This window comes from Thermobia domestica, chromosome 13 (assembly GCF_964235325.1).
Source record: "Thermobia domestica chromosome 13, izTheDome1.hap1.1, whole genome shotgun sequence".
NCBI lineage: Eukaryota > Metazoa > Arthropoda > Insecta > Zygentoma > Lepismatidae > Thermobia > Thermobia domestica.
The window spans coordinates 46,208,745-46,234,068 of record NC_137466.1 but is presented as its reverse complement, the minus strand read 5'-3'; the positions used below and the strand labels follow the sequence as shown (position 1 = coordinate 46,234,068).

At 36.5% G+C, this 25,324-nt stretch overlaps 1 protein-coding gene across 2 annotated transcripts; it reads right to left on the bottom strand.

Annotated features, from left to right (window-relative positions):
• Window positions 1-2,546: 2,546 nt before the first annotated feature.
• Window positions 2,547-8,140, bottom strand: LOC145669189 (uncharacterized). 2 transcript variants are annotated; one of them, XM_081737514.1, is made up of 4 exons: window positions 7,865-8,140; window positions 5,880-6,051; window positions 4,105-4,201; window positions 2,579-2,682 (listed from the first exon to the last, which is right to left on the bottom strand). In XM_081737514.1, the coding sequence occupies exons 1-4, from the start codon at window positions 8,123-8,125 to the stop codon at window positions 2,616-2,618; spliced, it is 597 nt and encodes a 198-aa protein (XP_081593640.1). In that variant the 5' UTR covers window positions 8,126-8,140; the 3' UTR covers window positions 2,579-2,615. The 2 variants fall into 2 exon arrangements, with proteins under 2 accessions (XP_081593641.1, XP_081593640.1); XM_081737515.1 differs by lacking the exon at window positions 4,105-4,201 and having other exon boundaries at window positions 2,547-2,682.
• Between the last annotated feature and the right edge of the window lie 17,184 nt (window positions 8,141-25,324).

Below are 25,324 nucleotides of genomic sequence, written 5' to 3'. Positions count from 1 at the left end.
TTAAAAGTTTAGTTCGATAAAAAGTTTGATTTGAAAATTTTTAGATGTGATTTACATCTTTAGTTCGAAACTTTTGTTTTAAAAATGTTTTAGTTCGACAAAATTTTGTTTCAATTTTTTAGTTCGAAATTTTTTTGGGTTCGAAAATTTTTTGTTTGAAACTTTTTTGTTTCAAAATTTTTTAGTTCGAATTTTTTTTTGGGTTCAAAAATTTTTTGTTTGAAACTTTTTTGTTTCAAAATTTTTTGTTTGAAAATTTTTGTTTAAAATTTTTTTTAGTTTTGAAATTTTTTTAGTTCGAAAAATTTTTTAGTTTAAAATTTCTTGCACTCTGCGGAACCGTTTCGAAAAGAATCGGAGCAGTTTAGGTTAAAAAAAATCTGGCAACACTGTTTCCATTAATGAAGCGCTTACTGAGCGTTTAAAAAATCGCTTAAACTCACAACAATGTGTTATAAGAAATCTACAAGCGACACCCCTCTTTCACCATTGTTACTTCCAGAGACATAGGCTACTAATTCAAGGACAGAATCTCCATCAAGGTAAGAAAGCTGGTAATCATCTTATCTGCCAAAGAGAACGATAATATTTAATGTAAACTTCCGTACAATATCATACCATAAAAGGGTTATTTAAGGATGGGTTGAACCCTCCATGGGAACTTTAAGGTACCAAAAAGGATAACCATTAAAAAAAAATCCAGGTCGAGGGTGGATCGTCGTCATAGCACTCTGAATGTCTAGCATTGGGGTGGGTGTGTAAGATTATGCGATTTCTATCAACCAATCAACATTGTGGTACCAAAGCAATCATCTTACCCGTAAAAATGGAAACAAATGAGTGATGGGGTTTTCCCACGTATTCTGTTCACCGTGTGGCGGGTCTAAGATCATGTGACCTCTATCAACCAATCAGAATCGAGGTACCAAAACACTCATCTTACTCATAAAAAGGGAACGAATTTCAAAAGTCACAGGGCTTAAGATCACGTGACCTCTATCATCGTGGTACCAAAGGACTCATCTTACCCATAAAAGGGAACGAATTTTAAAAATCCCAGGGCCTAAGATCACGTGACCTCTATCAGCCAATCATAAACACTCATCTTACCCGTAAAAGGGAACGAATTTCAAATATCGTAGGGTCTAAGATCACGTGACAGCTATCAACCAATCAAAACACACATCTTACCCGTAAAAGGGAACAAATTTCAAAAATCCCGGTCATAAAAGAGAATGAGGGATTTCCCCACAGGGTGACTCATGACGTCATACCACGTGACCTGAAAATTTGAATTTCCCGCGTGGGCGGGGCCTAACGTCACGTGACCTCTCTCAGCCAATCAGAATCGAGAAAATTTTTGCTGACTCGGCTCAATATAACGGGGTCCCTACTACTCTTGCACTGCAAGTGCACAACAAGTTGGCAGCAAGTTTGTGTAGGTTATAAGCAAGTCTCTGCAAGGATACGACTTGCACTGCAAGTCCCTAACAAGTCTACAGCAAGTTTGAAGTAAGTCTTCTGCAAGTATATACTTACATTGCAAGGCTACAGCAGGTTTTCATCAAGTGAGTGTAGTAAGTCTTCTGCAGGTATATACTTACATTGCAAGTCTACTGCAAGTGTGTGGAACTTAGCATAGCAAGCCTGCAGCAAGCACTTTGAAGTATTCCTCTGCAAGTCTTCTGCTAGTGATAGCACATTGAAGGATGCATTAGCGAGTACAGCTTGCACTTTCATTGCAGAAGAAAAGTGCATTATTTTGCTATAATACAAATATACCACTTGGCGAGACCAAGTGATGTACTTGTAAAAGAAATAATAAAACATGCATTTTTCTTTTACAATGGAAAGTCTAGGCCGCGAAGGTTAATGCTCATCTCGCCACTGCCTGCTGACTTACACATGACTTATGGAAGTGAAACGCTTGCAGAAGGTACTGCATGCAAACTTACACTCATACAAGAATCCAATTGATATGAAAGAAAATGACAATATGGCCTAAAATTCTGCAACAGCAAAATGTGACAAAATAATCTAAAAATTCTTTTGCTGTAACCGTGAAAAATCAAGTTATTATTTGTATCTGCATTGTGGTTCGTTAAAACAGTTTTAACATGTGTGTAAGCTTCCTGATTATAGCAGTTATAATCCAACCACATGGAATTCCTCGACAAAACTATAACTAAACGCTAGTGCATAAACCTTGATCTTCTGAGAATGGATGCATCAGTAAGACTCTAGAATGCCCCCCCTTTTTTTTATACCTTTAATGTTGAAAAATCTCACCCTAGACTTACGTTACAGCAAGAAATACTTTTTTAACTTAACAGCACACGTCGGAGGGTGAAAACTGGAATGCTTTCCGGTGATTTTAGCTCTTTTCATGTCTATCTAAAAATATTTCGACTTTTATAGGCTCGTGTTCATATTCTACAGGAAATTAAATAAAAACATAAAAGAAATTAATACTTCAATATTATAAGGAAAGTATTCTAAATAATATAAATGAACAACACTCAATTTAGTTTCATTAATTATATTTTGCCCTTGTTAGTTAACTTTTTTCTTGTCCATGGGCTAAATATGTAATACAAAATTTGCTTTTCAAAGTACTACGTTAATTCTTCCACTTGTTCCCCACCAACTGCAGCTGCTTCCTCTTTTTGCTGCTTCTCCTTACTGAAATATAAAAGGAAATGCAAACCGTCAATTTCTTATATTATAAATTCATTACATATTTCATTAAATTAATTTTAAAGTAGTTTTCGCTTTATTAATTCCACAATGTCTGTAATCAAGGTGTCTACTGGAGTTTACTTTTATATTTCGAGTGTTCTACTAGAAATACTGCCTACTACGATATATTGTCCACCCACGCAGCTTGTGCAATATCTTCATCACTATCTCAGCGTTTTACCTTAAATCTTATATAAGTAGTATCTATCAACGCTATCCCGAATCTAATATATTATATACAAACTAAACCTTTTTTCTTTCTCTGGCTAGATATTTTTTCTCTAAATGCTGATGATTTGTTTGAGAAGTGAGTGATTAAAGACTGTGATTATTATTTCTAATAACTGAGACTTAGAACGTGTAATTGTTTAAAGGAATGAGACATTCAGTACACAGTTTAGGTTTCTTGAGGGTTAATAAACACTGGCATCTTTTGTATCTTCTACGTCTGCTGTTCCATTGCATCGGCGGTAAAGACGTTGAATCCGCTCCTTGAGGTACTCGGTTCAATAGAGTTGTTTACTGTACTGCTACAGGTTATAAATGGATATGGAGAGACTGTAGTTTGGTGTAGAGACTGAGATCTTAAGAATCCGAATCCGACTGAGGGAAATAAGCGCGAATGAACAGAATGAGTCAGAGTGAGCAAAATGAACCAGAATGAGCCCCTGTGTGTCCTTTTCAGGGATTTTAATAATTTCTTTGTGGTGGACAACACTGTCGCGTGTTATCTTCGTCACCTATTGTTTCTTCTCCGGTCTTGTATTCTTGAAATGTTCAGTTTAAGAAACCTAAACGTGACTTCATGAATGTCCAGTCAGCTTACTATATTCTTTGTCTTCAAACAATCACCTATACTCACGTGTGTTTCCGTTTCATTCTTACAAATTGATAAAAGAGGTCCTGCTTGTTACTTTTGTTTCTAAATTCAATTGTAAATAAGACACCTGTATGACCATCTTGTACTTCAGTACTACACTCCGACTTCATCATCCTTCTGAATCTAGCTGGTACACTCGAGGACAAAACTTGGGTCCTCGACAATATTTTAAACAGATTTACTGCGTATCTAATCAGCCCTCGAGCCATTCAACGAATCAGCTTAAAGAAGCAAAACGCATAACTTTTACTACAAAGCAGAAGTACGTATTACCCTTATATGATATTTGATAATTATTAAAGATTTCTTTAAGTGTGTAATAAAGGGCTGCATTATAGGTGGCATTTGCGTTATAATACAGGGATCTATCATTCACTGACGCGATTAAAAAATCTATTAAATATCCAGTCTAGTTTCCTTTTACGAAACCCAAAATCTAGTTTTCATTTACAAACCCATCAATTATAAAATTGCATACTACTTACAGCCTAGTCAACCTAGTTTTAGCTTGGTGCAGCCAATCGCCTATGTTTTCTTTCACTTTCTCATCAGTAGTACTAATGTACACTTTCTTACACGCATCTCAAAACAGAAATAATTAATTTTAAAAAAATTTATTTGAGTATACACAGCAATGGAAGACACTGGTAAGGACGAAGCTTTATGAACAAGACTACATCAATATATTCACATTTTTTCGTAAGGACAAAAAGATCTGGAATTATTTATTCATATTGTACAAAGCAGCTTGGACATGGAGTTAATTCCATCCCTTTGTTTTTCTCATTTTAAATGAAAAATACAAGGTAAACACTACGGACATTGCTGCAGTTTACAAACTGTAAACTATAGCTCGAAAAAAAAATATAAAATTTATTCATACAATATGTAGTTCTATTGGCTGTGAGAATTAAAATATAAATTCTTACAAACAACTATGCAAAACAAGTTTAAAAATAAAATAAAAATTAAAAAAAAAAAAAAACTTTCGAAGGGAAAAGCGTGGAGAGCACTATCATTAGTATATAAAGATTTATTATTTGATTTATATGAGAGCGCTTCCCACGATTCTATTTTTCAAAGAAAGATCAAATTTGAAATTCTAAAAGCGAGAAAAACCCGCAAGTTTTTTCTCGAATTTCGATAATCGGACCTTCATTTATATATATATTAGATTTTTCTCTGAAATTCGTATTTTCGAGTTAGAAGCGGATGTGTTTACGTCTTCGTTAGTGACAATATTGACGCGCCTCTAAAGGCAAACAAAGCCTCGAATCAAGGTAAGTTACCGGATCATTGTTCTACATGGGAGAAAGCACTTCCCAACCCTAACATCACCGCAGGCGACAAGCGAATATTTCAGCAGTAAATTGGCCCCGAAAACTTATTTAAACGGCAACAGACAACTTCTAAGAGCCAAAGGTCGTCCTACGTATAAAGTAACAAAAAAGAATAGGAAAAATTTAAACTTCCAACGACACATTTTGTTGAAAGAAACTCGGACTCGTCTTACAGGTTTGTCATTTGTTAAAAATTACGACTAAAAAATCAGGCCCGATATTGATAGCTACACAAATTTGCAGATATTTCCACATTTCTGGTAAACAGACAATATATAGGTAAAACTGAAAAATGTCTTCCTTCTGGTGAGTAAAGCGCAATCCTATATAAATATTTTAAAACTACATTTAATATTTTTATGGAACCTCTTTTAATACGAGGATTAAGTCATAAGTCATGACAACTATTTCAATATTTATTTAAAATAAAATCACGCTAAACAGCTGCCTAATTCAATAATTCGAATGTAGCGTCAAGAATCACCGATGTTCCAAAGTTAATTTACTCCCAGCAATTATTTCAGTTTCTTTCAGCAACACCTACCTGACATCTTAATGAAGAATTGCCATGTTGGTGTCTTGGTGCAATATACGATGTGGGTGATAGCATAACAAAGTTGCAAAATCTTTCAAAAATTTTAAAATGCATATTATTTATAGCTTACTGCCCTCACCTTTTAAAATCTTAGACATATTCACAAACTAAACTTGAAAGAATGTATTTATACCTCTTGGGTATCTAAGGCTCAGGCCGGGATAAGGGAAGGGAAGGATGTGGACAGGCAGAGTACCAGAATCTACCATCCCATCATTCGTCTGCTGGAACTAAAGACATAAAGGGAAACCTCATCAGGTAGTCCGATCGGAGCAGTGAGATTTATAGGTATCAGTATAAAGAAAATTTTATATAAAGTACTTACGTAATACAATATTCCCAATTTGTGTCCCAATGAACGCTTTCTTATCAAATTTCTTCGTCGATCTCCCACTTAACGTGAACATCTGGGCCAATTCATCATGTAAGAGGCGTCGGAGCATATTATAGATGAGCGTCTTCTCATCACGACCACCAGTACTGATTAACATTTGAACCTGAAAAAATGCAGATATTTAATGCTTCTATTTTTCACAATAAGCAACTACAAGCTTACATATTACATGTAAGAGACTAAAGTTCTCTTGTTAAGAACTATCTTTTTCCTCTAAAACGTGTTTTTCCCACTCACATTAAACAAAAGTGGATATTACAAATTTAAACCTAGAGAGTATAAGCTTGCAGAGAAGGCTGTTCCTATCCACATAAAGGATTTAATGCGTGGCGTATTGTGATTTTCTATTTTGTTCATTCCTGCAACAATTTCACTGTTGAATTATTTGCTAATCACGAATCAGTCAACTGATTTTAACAATGGAGAATATGGAAAATAAATAGAACCCTTTACATGGTTATGAGCTTCCTTCTCTGAAATTTTGAACCAAGTTGAAAAGAAATACAGAAAGGTTTCTGCCATCTATTCGTAGATCCATCTGGTATATAAGCTCTCTCTTTTTCGGTGCACAAATAAAATCACTACGAGTGAAGGCCATCAGCATAAACTGAAAATCGGAGATAGTTCCTTGCCCTTTTCAAGCAACAGTAAAGGAACTGGAGCTCGGTAATGTAATAAAAATTTTCAATAGAGAAATTATTTCCGAATAAGCTTCTGCAGGTTTTGCAAGCATGCAACAGAAGAAGCTAGATCATTAACCTGTTTAAGAAAGACTATACAGAGGTTTCAACTATTAGTTATCTTTTCACTTTTCTAGTAAACTAAAAGTATTTACAGAAATAAAATATCGTATTTGCCTAAAAATAAGCATGATCCAATTCTATTCGTAAAAATCTAGTACGCAGCTTACATGACATGAGCAAACTTTCAAACAATCATCATCATCATAATAATATACAATACTTATGTCAACAATATGGTGCTTGTTGCTCATGTTATCACTAGCATCTACAAAAGAAAGATAGAAATATTCCATAATGTATTAGGCACTAATAAATTTGATTGGACAATTCCCACGTGCCAATCTTTGCCCTTCTGTTTTTCAAGCTATAGTGGAAACTGTCGAACTCAAAAAAATCTTGGGTTTACTAAGCCCCCGTCTCTTCTCAGTGATGCACTTCGGAAATGTCTACGTGGAACTATAAAAAACTTTAAAAAAAATCAGGATGACTATAAAAGTGATTAGAACTCACAACCTAGCGAATGATTACCCAACGCTCCACACCTTTTAAAATTAACTTTCAATCGATTCCGTCGACTGTTTAAGGCTAACATTGCTTCAAAAAGAAATTAAGCGAAATGAAACGAAATATTTAGTTTAGCTCCCCATGGTTGTGCGAGCTTAGGGTGAAGGAGACGACAAAGGATGGATGAAAGAAATGGTGGAATGAGAAAGTAGAAGGAAATGGGAAAGCCCCGATAAATCCCACGAGCACGATGTTGGCAGGGGCTGCGATCGAACACGGATCCTTGAAACTAGAAGTGAGCACTCTACTACTGAGCCACCATGGGCAACTGGTTCGAACAGGCCCACGTAAACAGTACTTTGAGGAATACGGTTTACCACACAGCATTAGATGAGAAGCACATAATGTATGTGCCAAGTAGTTTCAGACTGTATGAGAGAACGAAATATCGGGGAGGTTCCCCATGACTTCTATCAGTGAATAAAAAAACATAGATCAAAGAAAGTAGCATTCACTACAAGCTGGAAAGGTATAACCTATAAATATAAAATAAAAAGCAACGCCTGACATATCGATGAACAGGTGAATACCTGTAGAATTAGGATCTCAGAATAAACTCCAACTACAATATAATATACACAGCTACATTCAACGAAAAATGTTGCTTACCAATTTCAATCTGAGTTTAGAGTTGTCCTTCAACTGTTGTTCAAACTTATGGAAGTCTTCCAATGTTTTCAACGGTAGCACGCCCAAAGAAGCAAAATGGTCGTCATTCTCGTCTTCTTCTGATACAGCTTTACTGCCTAGAATATTATTCACCTTTTTATCCAGATTGTTTACACTGTTTGATAAATCTATCATCCACTGTTGTTGAATACTCCACTGTCGATTCGAAAACGATTCATGTCCTGCAACAGGTAATTTCATTTACGTCAGTGTAAAGTTGAATAAATTGTAACGTTCCCAAAGCGTATACATTCCGTGAAATTATATGAGCTACCACTACCCTGTTCCTTTTTAGATTTCTAAGGTATATATATACTGTATATATAGAATAATCTTAGTTTACAATAAAAGTTACACCAGCAACAAAAAGCTTGGTGAATGTAATTACGTAGAGAAAAAAGGGAACTAACAATAAAGAGAATGTATACAACTTTTTATAGAGTGGAAGTTATGTGGTTGAGAAGTGAATCGATTGGCTGCGCAGTTGGTAGCACATCGGACGTATGCTCGAAGATCCCAGGTTTGATCCCCGGTTCATCACGTAACTTACACTCCTTAAAAAAATAATTTGCACCTACAGGGATTTGCCATATCAAAATCGGAAGGTTAACCGTTATTACGAGAAAAAAACATTATGGCTTTTATTCACCCACATTTTTACCACGCCTATTTTAATGGAGCTGACAGGAAAATGGCTTAACCATCCGAGTGACAACAGCTAATAAAGATACTGTAGCCAGGCAAACACAATAGGGCCCTTTAGAAATATGTCTGCCAAACCTGCCCGTTAGAGATTACCAATTAAGGGTCGAATTCGACCAACTGAAGTCCAGCAGAATTCCCCAACACAATGTAACAGTTCAATTTTTACACTATACGAAAAACAAACAAACGTTCTTTGGTTGACCCAGCATAATATGTAATGTGTTCTGTTGAGATTTAGCCAGTGTTGGGTAAGTGACTCGTAAAAATGTAACGCGTTACAAGTTACTTTACTTTCTCTTAAAATGTAACGCGTTAGTAACGCGTTACTTGCCCCAAAAAGTAACTGTTACTTTACTTCGAAAGTAACGCGTTACTAACGCGTAACTCTTAGGTCCGAAACTTTAACAATCTGGGAATAATTTAGTTTCCGGGGGTGGGGTATAATCAGCAACGAAACATATACAATCTATATATCAATCGATTCAGCTTGACAAAACAAATCGATCGATACCAAATTTAGCTACTTCCAGTTAACCACTTCCGGTTTACTGAGCATAATTTAGTTTCCGGGGGTGGGGTATAATCATCAACAAAACATATACAATCTATATATCAATCGATTCAGCTTGACAAAACAAATCGATCGATACCAAATTTAACTACTTCCGGTTAACCACTTCCGGTTTACTCAGACTAATTTAGTGTCCGGGGGTGGGGTATAATCAGCAACAAAACATATACAATCTATATATCAATCGATTCAGCTTGACAAAACAAATCGATCGATACCAAATTTAACTACTTCCGGTTAACAACTTCCGGTTTACTCAGCCTAATTTAGTTTCCGGGGGTGGGGTATAATCAGCAACAAAACATATACAATCCATATACCAATCTATTCAGCTTGACAATACAAATCGATCGATACCAAATTTAACTACTTTCGGTAAACCACTACCGGTTTACTGAGCCTAATTCAGTTTCCGGGGGTGGGGTATGATCAGCAACGAAACATATACAATCTATATATCAATCGATTCAGCTTTACAAAACAATTCGATCGATACCAAATTTAACTACTTCCGGTTAACCACTTCCGGTTTACTGAGCCTAATTTAGTTTCCGGGGGTGGGGTATAATCATCAACGAAATATATACAATCTATATATCAATCGATTCAGCTTGACAAAACAAATCGATCGATACCAAATTTAACTACTTCCGGTTAACCACTTCAGGTTTACTCAGCCTAATTTAGTTTCCGGGGGGGGGTATAATCAGCAACGAAACATATACAATCTATATATCAATCGATTCAGCTTGACAAAGCAAATCGATCGATACCAAGTTTAACTACTTTCGGTAAACCACTACCGGTTTACTGAGCCTAATTCAGTTTCCGGGGGTGGGGTATGATCAGCAACAAAACATATACAATCTATATATCAATCGATTCAGCTTGACAAAACCAATCGATCGATACCAAATTTAACTACTTCCGGTTAACCACTTCCGATTTACTGAGCCTAATTTAGTTTCCGGGGTGGGGTAAAATCAGCAACGAAATATATACAATCTATATATCAATTGACTCAGCTTGACCAAGCAAATCGATCGATACAGATTTTAACTTCTTCCGGTTAGCCCTTTTCTTTTTGTGTTTTATCTCATTTTTACTTTTTGTCAGAAATGCTTTTAAATAAATATAAATCTCGTAAACGTAACTAAGAAAGTCGTGTGCCTTCAAAGAAACAAATGTTTTGGGGAGAACTGTTAAACAATAATATGAGCACGTTCTTGGCAACGTCAACATTTAAGAATTATTTTATCTATTGTTTTTATTGAAATTAAAAAAAATAATGATCGGTGTGAATTGGCTCACCCAATTTTTATTTTTATATAACCTTTAAGATTTTTTCGAAATAAAATGTTCTCTTGAAGGCACTCAATAAGAAAGAAAAAAAAAGCAATTTGGTTGAGTTTTGAATCGAAATCTAAAAGCAGAAAAACTGGTGTGAAGACCAGTGTGAAGTTGACCCCTAAATATATCTTCAAACGTATTTTTTTGTGTTTTGAAAAAGGGATTTTTAACTTCAAAACAATCAACAACAGATAAGTCTCTTTCTATTTTTCCAAACAAAAAAAATCTCTTCAAAATAACCATCGAAATATGACGGTGTTACCAGTGTGCACAGTAAAAAATGGTTGTGTTAATTCAACTCAATTTTAACACAGGACAGTGGTTCCAGCGTGAGTACCACTATACAGTGTTAGTTCAACACATACGTCGCGGTGTTGGCGTTTAACACAGGGGGTGTGTTATGTCTTTAACACGCAACCGGTGTTGAGCCGCAGCGTAAGCGTTAATGAACCACAAAATTACACCCCCAAAAATATGTTAAATCGTCTATATGCGTAATGTGTTTACATTATGCTGAGTCTAAAAAAACACTTTAAACAAGTAAAAAAATGTACTCCAGTAGTAGAGGGGGGCACGAACCACCTACTTTTCGATTACTAGCCGCGTGCTCTTCCGACTTGGCCACGAAGGCGATGAAGAAAACGTCGTTTGTAGAGGGATAAATTGTTGAGGTCTTTTGAATTTGGTTAAAAAGATTGCTCCCTTTTGAACTGCCTGACCAATCTCGATCAAATTTTTGACGTAGATGCGGTTCTGGCCTGGGAGTGTCTTAAGGTATTCACTTTGACGGTAGAACTTAGTTGAGAGGGAGGTAGAGGACATGGAAAAAATTAATAATCTATATCTATATAAATCTATAATCAAATGATATATAGATTGTATATGTTTCGTTGCTGATTATACCTCCCCTTGGAAACAAAATTAGGCTCAGTAAACCGGAAGTTGTTAACTGGAAGTAGTTAAATTTGGAATCGATTGATTTGTTTTGTCAAGCTGAATCGATTGATATATAGATTGTATATGTTTCGTTGCTGGTTATACGCCACCCCCGGAAACTAAATTAGGCTGAGTAAACCGGAAGTGGATAACCGGAAGTAGTTAAATTTGGTATCGATCGTCTTTTTTTGTCAAGCTGAATCGATTGATATATAGATTGTATATGTTTCGTTGCTGATTATACCCCACCCCCGGAAACTAAATTAGGCTGAGTAAACCGGAAGTGGTTAACCAGAAGTAGTTAAATTTGGTATCATCGATTTGTTTTGTCAAGCTGAATCGATTGATATATAGATTGTATATGTTTTGTTGCTGATTATACCCCACCCCCGGAAACTAAATTACGCTGAGTAAACCGGAAGTTGTTAACCGGAAGTAGTTAAATTTGGTATCAATCGATTTGTTTTGTCAAGCTGAATCGATTGATATATAGATTGTATATGTTTCGTTGCTGATTATACCTCACCTTGGAAACTAAATTAGGCTCAGTAAACCGGAAGTTGTTAACTGGAAGTAGTTAAATTTGGAATCGATCGATTTGTTTTGTCAAGCTGAATCGATTGATATATAGATTGTATATGTTTCGTTGCTGGTTATACGCCACCCCCGGAAACTAAATTAGGCTGAGTAAACCGGAAGTTGTTACCCGCAAGTAGTTAAATTTGGTATCGATCGATTTGTTTTGTCAAGTTGAATCGATTGATATATAGATTGTATATGTTTCGTTGCTGATTATGCCCCACCCCCGGAAACTAAATTAGGCTCAGTAAACCGGAAGTAGTTAAGTTTGGTATTTATCGATTTGTATTGTCAAGCTGAATCGATTGATATATGGATTGTATATGTCTTGTTGCTGATTATACCCCACCCCCGGAAACTAAATTAGGCTGAGTAAACCGGAAGTTGTTAACCGGAAGTAGTTAAATTTGGTATCGATCGATTTGTTTTGTCAAGCTGAATCGATTGACATATAGATTGTATATGTTTTGTTGCTGATTATACCCCACCCCCGAACACTAAATTAGTCTGAGTAAACCGGAAGTGGTTAACCGGAAGTAGTTAAATTTGGTATCGATCGATTTGTTTTGTCAACCTGAATCGATTGATATAAAGATTGTATATGTTTTGTTGCTGATTATGCCCCACCCCCGGAAATTAAGTTAGGCTCAGTGAACCGGAAGTGGTTAACCGGAAGTAGTTAAATTTGGTATCGATCGATTTGTTTTGTCAAGCTGAATCGATTGATATATAGATTGTATATGTTTGTTGCTGATTATACCCCACCCCCGGAAACTAAATTAGGCTCAGTAAACCGGAAGTGGTTAACCGAAAGTAGTTAAATTTGGTATCGATCGATTTGTTTTGTCAAGCTGAATCGATTGATATATAGATTGTATATGTTTCGTTGCTGATTATATCCCACCCCCGGACACTAAATTAGGCTCAGTAAACCGAAAGTAGTTAAATTTGGTATCGATCGATTTGTATTGTCAAGCTGAATAGATTGGTATATGGATTGTATATGTTTTGTTGCTGATTATACCCCACCCCCGGAAACTAAATTAGGCTGAGTAAACCGGACCCAGACAGCATGTTTGCTTGCCGCAAGCTTGCCTGCCACTTTTATTTGATTTTATTTCGCTTTAGCTTATACACAAAAGCTTATTTCTGCTTAGCGCAAGCTGTAGTGCGGGCAACCCACGCTTCACTTGCGAGACGCTTTTCTTTAGATTGAAGTAAAAAGCCAGCGCGCGTTCGATTTTCAGTTGTTCTCAAAAACCACGCGACGCTGACCTCTTAACTTTCGGCGACAAGGTAGTGTTCGCGTTGTTAGCGTCTTATTAGCATTCAGCTTGAATAAAGGACAAACTTAATATATTTTTTTTTTAATTGCCGTCTAGTACTCTAGTACTCTAGTCCCACGTACCTATAATGTCGCTCTTTATTTCTTCATATTTCAGTAACCATAAGGCATAACGAATTGTAGTAATTATGTATAAAGCATAAATGTGAACATAGATGGCAGCAGGTTTGAGCCTACTTATTTCGCAAAAGAATACAGAACTGTTTGAGATATTTTAATATAAAGTTCAAATTTAACTTACAGTATAAACTTTATCTGAACGCTGTGTTTAAAGTATAAACATTTTTCTGCGTTTTTATATAAAGAGTTAGAAATTTCAAGTACTCGTGGCTAATATAGCAACATTTTAGATATTTGTAAGAAGCAACGGCGCGCTGCTTGTCACAACTAAAACGTAACAATTATGCTTATTTTGATGTTTTGCAGAAGCGGCTCGGAAACTTGGGTGTTTTCACGGATGGCGATTTGCTTCAATAATTGGGAAGTTTAGGGGACAATATATTCTAGCATAGATTTAGTCATACGGTTAAATTATGCTGATTTCATACTGTTTTATCTAAATTCGCTTACTGCAAGCTTCGATATAAATTGTTTGGCGTGTGTTTCGCTTGTAATAAGCTTATTAAAGCTTGCCATTGATGAGAATACTCTTATAATTGGCTTGCGTTTGAGATAATTTGGCTTGTGTTTAACTTGTGAAGACAAGCTTGCCCCAAGCCTTGCCCAGATGTAACTAACTAGCTTGCCACAAGCTTGCAGCAAGCTAATTTGCTTGCATAGTATAGCTTGCGGCAAGCTAATTGACCTTGCGACAGCAAGTTTGTGGCAACTTGCAGCAAGTTTAAATTGCTGTCTGGGGAAGTTGTTAACCGGAAGTAGTTAAATTTGGTATCGATCGATTTGTTTTGTCAAGCTGAATCGATTGATATATAGATTGTATATGTTTCGTTGATGATTATACCCAACCCCCGGAAACTAAATTAGGCTGAGTAAACCGGAAGTAGCTAAATTTGGTATCGATCGATTTGTTTTGTCAAGCTGAATCGATTGATATATTGATTGTATATGTTTCTTTGATGATTATACTCCACCCCCGGAAACTAAATTAGGCTCAGTAAACCGGAAGTGGTTAACCGGAAGTAGTTAAGTTTGGTATTTATCGATTTGCTTTGTCAAGCTGAATCGACTGATATATAGATTGTATATGTTTTGTTGCTGATTATACCCCACCCCCGTAAACTAAATTAGGCTGAGTAAACCGGAAGTAGTTAAATTTGGTATCGATCGATTTGTTTTGTCAAGCTGAATCGATTGATATATAGATTGTATATGTTTCGTTGCTGATTATACCCCACCCCCGGAAACTAAATTAGGCTCAGTAAACCGGAAGTGGTTAACCGGAAGTAGTTAAATTTGGTATCGATCGATTTGTTTTGTCAAGCTGAATCGATTGATATATAGATTGTATATGTTTTGTTGCTGATTATACCCCACCCCCGGAAACTAAATTAGGCTGAGTAAACCGGAAGTTGTTAACCGGTAGTAGTTAAATTTGGTATCGATCGATTTGTTTTGTCAAGCTGAATCGATTGATATATAGATTGTTTATGTTTCGTTGCTGATTATACCCCACCCCCGGAAACTAAATTATTCCCAAAAATCTGAAGAAAAAAATATGACTTGAATTTTCCTTACTACTATTACTACCGCTATTATTATTATTATTATTATTATTGCAAATTCTGAATCGCTTTATGTAAATGTAAGGATAAATTTTTACTTGATATATGAACATTTTCATATAATGTAATATTGATAAAATGCCATAATGCGTTACTCGTAGGGATGGACACGAGCGAGTTCGAGCGAGTTTTCTTTAACACTCGATTCGACTAGAGAGAGACATCTTTGAGCTCGACCCGAGAACTCGACTCGAAAAATTTCCTCCAACTCGACTCGAATTGGGGTCGAGTTTCGAGTCGACTTGAGCCAAATCCGGTGTGTAGTTTCGAGTACATTCTTTAAGTATATTACATAGACAGTATAATTATTATCAATGACTACTACTACTACAACTTATATTTTATTATTATTATTATTATTATTATTATTATTATTATTATTATTATTATTATTATTATTATTACACTGTATATAAAAAGAAAGATAGGCGGTTTGTATTTGAATACTAAAAAACTAGTTGATTGCCAGCCTCGGTAGTCGTGAAGTCTAGGAGTCAAGGACATTGTTCACGAGCTTCTGAATTTGGGTTGAGGGTCTAGGTTGAGTATTCGCGCTCAAGCCAAACACTGTTAAAAGTTAGAGGGCACTGGCCAAATATCTTCAAAACTGCTCGGCCTGGGTTTAGAATTGTCAACGACTCGAGCAGCTTGGCTCAAAGCTCATTCACTATCGACCCGAACCGAGAAGTGAGCCGAGCCAACAGCTTACCCAACCGAATCAGCTAGAGCCTTCGGCCCAGATGAGCCGAACCGAGCAGATGGCTCATCCCAACCAAGCCAGCTCGAGCCGATGGTTCACTCCAAGTGAGCCTGCTCGAGCCATCTTCTCAGTTGAGCCGAGCGGAGCTGAGCTTGTTATAAAAAATATCTTGTGGTCTCGCTATCGAGACGAGACGAGATGCGAGCCGTGTCCCCTCTCGTGAGCAACACTAAAAGTATTTCATATTAGTGTTTAGCTTACATTTCTCATGGCTTTCGTTTTCCAGTGTAATCAGGCCATGATTTCAAGACGACTTAAAACGAACGAGCCATTTATCAAACTCGACGCGAAAAACTGAATCGGCTCGGATCTCGACTCGAGGATATTACCCTTCACTTGACTCGAAACTTGACTTGAATTCTAGACGAGTCGACTTTTAGCTTGACTCGTGCTCATCCCTATACGTTAGAAAAAATGGTTGCTTATTATTATTCTGTTAAACTAATTATATAATAATAACAATGATGTTATGTAAAATTAAAAATAAAGAATATAGAGAAACATTACACTACTCTATAATCAACGGGACCCTAGGATAAGCAAACTGATCTGAAAGAACTTCAATATTACATACCATCAGCAAACTATTTTCTAGTAATAAAGTAGGCCTGCTCATCAGAACACAGTTTATTCATATTAACACCTTACTGTAAATCGTAAATTATGGCACCCTAGTTGTTGATAAATATTTTCCGCCGGGGCACTTCAGACACTTTACTTTTAAATTCTGTCCACCATCACCCTCAGCTCTTAAGAAAAAACTATTCTTCCAAATGTTCGAACGGTAAAATATTTTCGTTCTCCATCTTTATAAAAAACAACACCAATCAAAGTAAAATAGACTATCGTATCATTGCACTCCTAGTTCACTCACTAAATGTATTGATTTGGAGCTGTCAAAATCTACGACAAAATCTTCCAGGTGCTTGCAATCAGAACACGTGATATCCCTAAGGCTGTCCTCATCTTCAAAAAACAGCAAGTGGCACTACGAACTTAACTGTTTCTCAGTGTGTCTATTACTGTCGGTCACTGACATACGTAGTTCATGTTCGATTGTTTCATTCTGAGAAATTCAGTTACAGGAAAGAAATATGTGTTTCCGAAAGAAAAAAAATGCAGGCAAACGTCAGACAGGCTTCTGGATTACTTGATCTATATTTGTTCGTTTGTCTGCCGAGCTCCTTCATGACTAAGCGGTTAGTGTACGCGTCTTCGGCGTGGGAGACCCAGGTTTGGTTCCCGGAGGGAGCTCATGTGGTTCGGATTCCATGTTAATCAGTAGGTTCCGTCTCATATAGCCTCGCTGCTGAAAGGGACGTTAAACACAAAACCAGATCAACTTGTTTGTCTGCCTCTACCACACACACTACAGGGTACAACTTCCGGCCTTTTAAGTTAAAATTTTCAGAGTACAAGCACGAGACACACTAAATTTCCTGTATAGATTTTGGCGGTATATCAACGTAAAATATCAAAATGGTGGCCATTTTTTCAAAACAGCGAGTATCCACGGTAAAAGCGCAATTTTCAGTCTTTTAAGTTGAAATTTCGACGGTAAAAGCACGAGTTACGCTAAATTTGCTGTACAGATTTTCTCGGCAAACGAATGTAAAATTTCAAAATAGCGGCAATTTTTTCAAAAGAGCAGTGAGTAGAAAATTGTTGCAAGTTGTGACAATGACAATCTTGAAATATAAATCACATTTTAACACTTTTAGCCCAAAGACATTGAAATATTTCGAAAAAAACGAAAAACCCAATTAAACCCGAAAAAACCCATATAGGCCCAGGTGGGTTTGGCTTTTTCAAAAAAGCCCGGGTTTTTGCAAACCCTGCTAATACATAGCATATTGTTTATTTATTTAAATGTGCTGTGTAAACAGATGTGATAAGAGTTCATGTAGCTAAAATAAAACTCACTATGATTGTTTATCCTATATTTTGGAAAATACAAATAGTTCACCTTTTGCTGGACCTCGTTCAATATCTGTTCGATTTAACAAACGCGGTGTCGTTCTAAAATATTAGTAACTTCCCACAATCCAACGATGCTGTAACATTCCGCTAAGTAATTCCATCATCACTTATGAAACAAATACAACTTCACGTATTATCAAGCATACAAACGACAAATTCTCCATTTCGCACGGTAATTTTCTCAAAATTTTGACTAAAATTACGACATGCCCCCTTTTCCGGTTTTCTATGGTGACTCGATCATCTTGTGCCTTTGTTTGCCCTCGGGTAATTTGGAAGCGGATCCATGGTTCCCAAACAAATCACGAGCTTCAGTTAGCTTAGTTCGGGGAAGGTTTTCTCACGTGAGTGATCGTCTGACACACTGATCCTCTCACGTGAGTCAGGTTGACTGCTTTCTGTACAACAAATGGTTGTACTTAATCCACACGCACTATTGCCGAGCGAGTGAAAGCGCGTTTGAAGCCCCGCAGGGCACGTTGCTTCTACGTTTATTACAACTCAATGGAGAGGGAGAGTGTTCTCGAACCTTGCTACTCGTTCCAGAGCAAGCAGGATGAGGAAGGGGGGCTTCGGCACTTTTGTGGCAATATATGTCGGTGTTCCGGGCAGGCGGTTAATACACTTATGTCGTTTGGGTGATTGGGACTGTCATATTATAAAGTTTTTGCAGCGTCATGGTGTGTTAAAACGTATAATCAACTATGTGACGTGTGGAAAAAGAAGTAAAAATTCAAAACAAACGAATTTCTCCTCGCAGCGGGCCATTTGTACCCGGGAAACCAGTGAAGCCATTTTGAAAGTAAGAGTTATTACAATTATTTAAGTGTTTTTGGAGGTGAAAATTATTGCGGATGTCTTATGTATTTTTACACTATCCTTGTTTATGCGTATGCCCGCGTCGCTCGCTCCGCTCGGGCCCCCTGCTGCGCTCCTGCCCTGACTCGGTTAGATAGCATTCGTGCTTTTAGTGGCCACCTAGCACAAATTAGTTCGTGGTTTATGCACAGTGTTGGGTAAGTTACTTGTAAAAATGTAACGCGTTACAAGTTACTTTACTTTCTCTTAAAATGTAACGCGTTAGTAACGCGTTACTTGATCCCAAAAAGTAACTGTTACCTTACTACGAAAGTAACGCGTTACTAACGCGTTACTTTTAGGACCGAAACTTTAAAAATGTGAAAAAATTATGACTTCAATTTTCCGTACTACTATTACTACCGCTATTATTATTATTATTATTATTATTATTATTATTATTATTATTATTGCACGTTCTGAATCGCTTTATGTAAATGCAAGGACAAATTTTTACTTGATATATGAACATTTTCATATAATGTAACATTGATAAAATGCCATACTGCGTTACTCGTAGGGATGGACACGAGCGAGTTCGAGCGAGTTTCCATTGACACTCGATTCGACTAGAAACAGACATCTTTGAGCTCGACCCGAGAACTCTACTCGAAAAATTTCCTCCAACTAGACTCGAACCAAATCCGGTGTGTAGTTTCGAGTACATTCTTCAAGTACATTGCATAGACAGTATAATTATTATGAATGACACTACTATTACTACAACTTATTTATTATTATTATTATTATTATTATTATTATTATTATTATTATTATTATTATTAATATTATTATTATTATTATTATTATTATTATTATTATTATTATTATTATTATTTTAACAACACTGTATATAAAAAGAAAGATAGGCGGTTTGTATTTGAATACTGAAAAATTAGTTCATTGCCAAACTCGGTAGGCGTGAAGTCTAGGAGTCAAGGAAGGACATTGTTCACGAGCTTCTGAATTTGGGTTGAGGGTCTAGGTCGAGTATTCAGGCTCGAGCCAAACACCGTTAAAAGTTAGAGGGCACTGGCCAAATATCTTCAAAACTGCTCGGCCCGGGTTTAGAATTGTCAAGACTCGAGCAGCTCGGCTCACAGCTCATTCACTATCGACCCGAACCGAGAAGGGAGCCGAGCAAACAGCTAACCCAACCGACTCGGCTAGAGCCCTCGGCTCAGTTGAACCGAACCAAGCAAATGGCTCATCCCTAGCAAGCCAGCTCAAGCCGATGGTTCACCCCAAGTGATCCGGCTCGAGTCATCTTCTTAGTTGAGCCGAGCCAAGCTGAGCTTGTTATAAAAAATCTCTTGTGGTCTCGCTATCGAGACGAGACGAGATGCGAGCCGTGTCCCTTCTCGTGAGCAACACTAAAAGTATTCCATATTACTGTTTAGTTTACATTTATCATGGCTTTCGTTTTCCAGTATAATCAGGCCATGATTTTAAAACGACTTAAAACGAACGAGCCATTTATATACTCGACTGAACTCGAAACTCGACGCGAAAAACTAAATCGGCTCGGAACTCGACTCGAGGATATTACCTTTGACTTGACTCGAAACTCGACTTGAATTCGAGTCGAGTCGAGTTTAGCTTGACTCGTGTTCATCCCTATACGTTAGAAAAAATGGTTGCTAAATATTATTATGTTAAACTAATTATATAATAATAACAATGTTGTTATGTAAAATTAAAAATAAAGAATATAGAGAAACATTACACTACTCTATAATCAACGGGACTCTAGGATAAGCAAACTGATCTGAAATAACTCCAATATTACATACCATCAACAAACTATTTTCTAGTAATAAAGTAGGCCTGCTCATCAGAACACAGTTTATTCATATTAACACCTTACTATAAATGGTTAATTATGGCACCCTAGTTGTTGATAAATATTTTCCGCCGGGGTACTTCAGACACTTTACTTTTAAATTCTGTCCACCATCATCCTCAGCTCTTAAGAAAAAAAGTATTCTTTCAAATGTTCGAACGGTAAAATATATTCGTTCTCCATCTTTATAAAAACAACATCAATCAAAGTAAAATAGACTACCGGTATCATTGCACTCCTAGTTCACTCACTGAATGTATTGATTTGGAGCTGTCAAAATCTACGACAAAATCTTCCAGGTGCTTGCAATCAGTATACGTGATTTCTCTAAGGCTCTCCTCATCTTCAAAAAACAGCAAGTGGCACTACGAACTTATCTGTTTCTCTGTTTGTCTGTGACTGTCGGTCACTGACATACGTAGTTCATGCTCCATTGTTTCATTCTGAGAAATTCACTTACAGAAAAGAAACATTTGTTTCCGAAAAAAATATACATATATTGTAGTTACTCATCCTAAATGTAACGCGAGAAAAGTAACGCAAACTAGGTACGTTACTTAAAAATTTGTAACGCGTTACCGTTACAGTTACTTTGGGAAAAATGTAACGCGTTACTAGGAAACGTTACTTAAAAAGTAACGCGTTACAAGTAACGCGTTACTTGCGTTACGTTACTTCCCAACACTGTTTATGCATTAGCTCCTCTTTGGTGCATGCTCTGCAAGAAGAAATCGGAAAACCCAATAAATGTGTGAAAATTCGGTAGAGCCGTCTGCTCGAGTAATGCCGCAGCTTTTTACACAGTGAAACTGGAGGGGCGTTCCTAGACTTCTCCATTATTTTGGATTAACTTTAGTTCCTCCCCTTCGTTTTGACAAGACATCTGCAAAATTTGTAGGAGAAATGAGGTAAGGAATTGTAATTTCGAGTTCTTACTACTGCTACTATTACTACTACTACCACGGTAATGAATTTCAAGAACACAACGAGCGTTGCGGGGCTACTAACCCACCTTCGTTCACTCGGCAATACTGCGTGAATTAAGTAGGCTATTGAACTTATTCGTAGGTTTGATAGAGCAGGGATACATCTAAAAGGTAATAGTACTCTGTGAATTAAGTATTTCGATTTTTTTCTAGGTTTGATAGTGGAGGGGAATAATTAAAGTTAAGCCATTATTTGCAACTACCATCGGTATCTCTCCCCCGTTCTCGATTTTAATGGAGCGGAAATCAGGATCAAAAAGCTACAATTACATAAGTATTTAATTAACTATCAATGTACACAAGGATATAATGCAAGTAAACTTCACAGCAAATCTTCACTTGCAGTAGCACAGTATTTAAACATGAGTTCGAGTACATATTAAATACACAAGTCACATTGTGGCCAATGTTACAAAACATATTTTTACATTGGTTTTATTAACCAATATATATTAACATCGAATAATGATAGAGATGGACCAGTGATAAGTTATTTTGATTTTTTTTGTTCTGATTGTTCACTTCATAGTAACAACTGAAAATAGACAGTAGGAATTACGGCTCATATCAGATAATTAAGATGTGTGTGTGTCTGTTTTTACGCATATAAAGACATTTTCTGCTGTGAAAACTGATTAATTTTGTATGCCACTTACAAACATTTTGTATGCCATTTACTATATACGAACATACATTCAGTATATTTTTCTCAACAACTTAGTCAAACAATACACGTTTAAAATATAAATTACCTCTACATCTGGATACTTACGTAATTATCTTAATTATCCACTTCTACCTATACTTAGCAGCTGTACAAATGGCGACCTGGCGCGAAATTTCTAAAATTAGACTTTTGTGCCACCTATTGGTGGAAACTAGAACTGATACACTTGCTACAAATTTCCAGCAAGCCTCCGAGGTAAGTAAAATCTAGCAAGTGAAAATCAAATTACGACATTTGCGGGTAACTCTTTCAAAAAGCCTGCAGCAGGTGTACAGTGCACGGAAAGTCTAGCAAGTTAAAATCAAATATAATGAAAGACTTGCTGCAAACCAACATGCTATTAGGGAAGTAAAAGTTCCTGGCGTTCTTACTGATTATGTCATATGATACTACCGTGAATTCTGAGATGGTATCAAATAAATCAGCTTCAGTGCGACTTCTCTGTATATCCTTTCTCTTGTTATAGCTATAAGCCTATTACAAATACAAAACCAGAGGACAAACTTTGCCTTCTCCTGCGAAAAATCCCGTGGATGTATTTTTTAAAAATCAAGTCAGGAAAACCGAATGCATACTAGTGTATGCTGAATAGGTGGCTGCTTATGAAGGTTTGTCTTCTAATTCGAATAATCCAATGGAAAATAAGTCATTCATCTTCCATCAGTTCCTTAAGGTTTGTGATTGTCTCATCACCAGAGGCGCAAATCTGTCTTCAGCTTTGGAGGGGACAAGTAAGACCGTTTCTTTTTATTTCGTTCTTTCTTTTTCTTTTTTCTTTTCTTTCTTTCTTTTCTTTTTTCTTTTTTTGTTAAGCGATGCTCAAAATATTTGTGAAGTTGAACAACAATCCGGTGGAGGATCAGGAGCAGAGTTGTCTTCAACATTTGGAGGCGGACAGATTTGAGGCTTATTCTGGGGAACATCAATTTCATCTAGGGATGCGCACAAGAAAGGATTTTCCTGACAAAATTCGAGTCGAGACACGGCCCTTCCAATAGAGAAATATACATTTTTCGAGTCGAGACATCTCTTTTACAGCATATTTTCGAGACGAGACAGCCACAAATCTTGTCTCGTGCGCATCCCTAATTTCATTTCACTTTCCTTTGTAGCAATCGGACACAAATCATCACATTTTTCCCAAAAAACACATTTCAAATCGGATTATTGAAGGGGACAGTCCCCCCAGTTCCAAGATTGGAGGGGACATGTCCCCCTCATCCCCCCGGGATTTGCGCCAGTGCTCATCACCATTTTGTGTGCAGTCGATAACGATTTCAAGCTGATTATACCTTTCATAAGTAGCTACCTACGATGTTCTCACTAGCATACATTAGGTTTTCCTGACTTGAATTCTTTTCAAAAATATACAGCTGTTAAAATCTTTGAACCAACGAATTTATATCAATGTGCATTTCATTATGTCTTACAAATATAATCTTATGGAAACATAGACTTCACCATTGTATTTCTCGTAAAATTCTAGCCCAATTTGATTCATTACATGACCCCCTTTCCATTAAAAAAAAAGTCGAGCGAAATACTAAACAGTAGACTTCAAGATGGCGGCCATGATAGTATACCTTCAAACAGATGTATACTTCCTCCCGGTGCGGTTAATGTGTTTTTGTTTTTCATCCCTTTACCTGTTTTACAAATGAAATGAATTTTTCAAACTTGCAACACATTGTTATGGGTTATTCTGATCAATCAGGTTTTCGGCCACTCCGGCCGTCTTTATGGACGGAACCACTTTAAATTTTGCTTACGCTCGTTTCTTGATATTTAACACTTCTCCGTCAAGTGTGTTCAAGAAACTAGATTTCGACATCGATAGGTTTACTTGTAAGAGACCAGAACTATGAAATTGGGGTACAGAATCTTCTTGAAAAATTGTGAGGCACAAGGGTGAAGTTTGTATTTTAAAATTCATTCACTGTGTGCATTTCCATTTGAGTTATTTCTCTGAAAAATTAGCTGCTATAGGCAATGAACAGGGTGAGCGTCTTCACAAGAACATTTTGTAGATGGAAAAATGTCGTCTTCATCTACAAAAGCAAAACCATTCAACAATTTTCTCTCTGGACAAAGTAATCTGAGAGCTAGACATTCTGACCTCCTACGTGGGGCTGAACCAACACTTCCTGTTTTGTCTTGTCTTTTCTGAACAAAACTAAATTAATTGTTTAAATAAATCATTTCACAGCCACTAAAACAAGTAGTGTTAGGACTATGTCCTTTTCAGATATGATATACTAAATTGCTACTTGTAGATTTTACAGAAATGTAGCTTAAATATGTTTAGTCTATTAACTTTCACGCACTGTTTAAGCGCACATTTTGATTGCTATCCATTCTAACGGTAAAATCTCTTTATTAAACCTTCGAAATGAAATGAAAATTATTTATTTATTTGACGTCCCAGGATTTGTTCATAGGAGATGGATGGTTAATGAAAGGAAGTGATTATGAAATTACATTTTGTGGGCTATCCCACCGGGAATAATCGGGCTCGAGTATATATACGCTCTCTGTCTTTTTATATATATATATATATATATATATATATATATATATATATATATATATATATATATATATATATATATATATATATATATATATATATTATTATTATTATTATTATTGGTTCATTGGTTCTACAGACCTTGGTGGAAGTTATTCTAGTTGTAAACCTGGGGCCCCGCACCACCTAAGGCCGGCCCTGAGTGCAATTAGAGGGAGGCCTGCATGAAAATGGTCATCACTGGATTGAACAAACCTGATACTCAAACCAACTAAAATGTCGAGATGACGCGAGGAGATACGATCTATTCTTGGGGCGCTGAATTGATTGCAACAAATAGCTACTCGATATCTTTTTACCATTTTTGCTCTACGAATATCAATATTGAAACCGGAAGTACGAGTAAATTTCAACTACTTCCGGTTTCCACAGAGTGTTGTGGGTGGTGATGGTATGTTCCGTTAATACGTTGAATCGATTGCAAAAAAAAA

Excerpts from the sequence above, each read along its gene's own strand:
- LOC145669189 (XM_081737514.1), bottom strand. The coding sequence starts at position 8,125 with ATGAAATTACCTGTTGCAGGACATGAATCGTTTTCGAATCGACAGTGG. Across the intron at positions 6,052-7,864 it reads CTAAACTCAGATTGAAATTG|GTTCAAATGTTAATCAGTAC; the intron begins GTAAGCAACATT and ends GCATTTTTTCAG. Across the intron at positions 2,683-4,104 it reads AAAACTAGGTTGACTAGGCT|TAAGGAGAAGCAGCAAAAAG; the intron begins GTAAGTAGTATG and ends TTTATATTTCAG.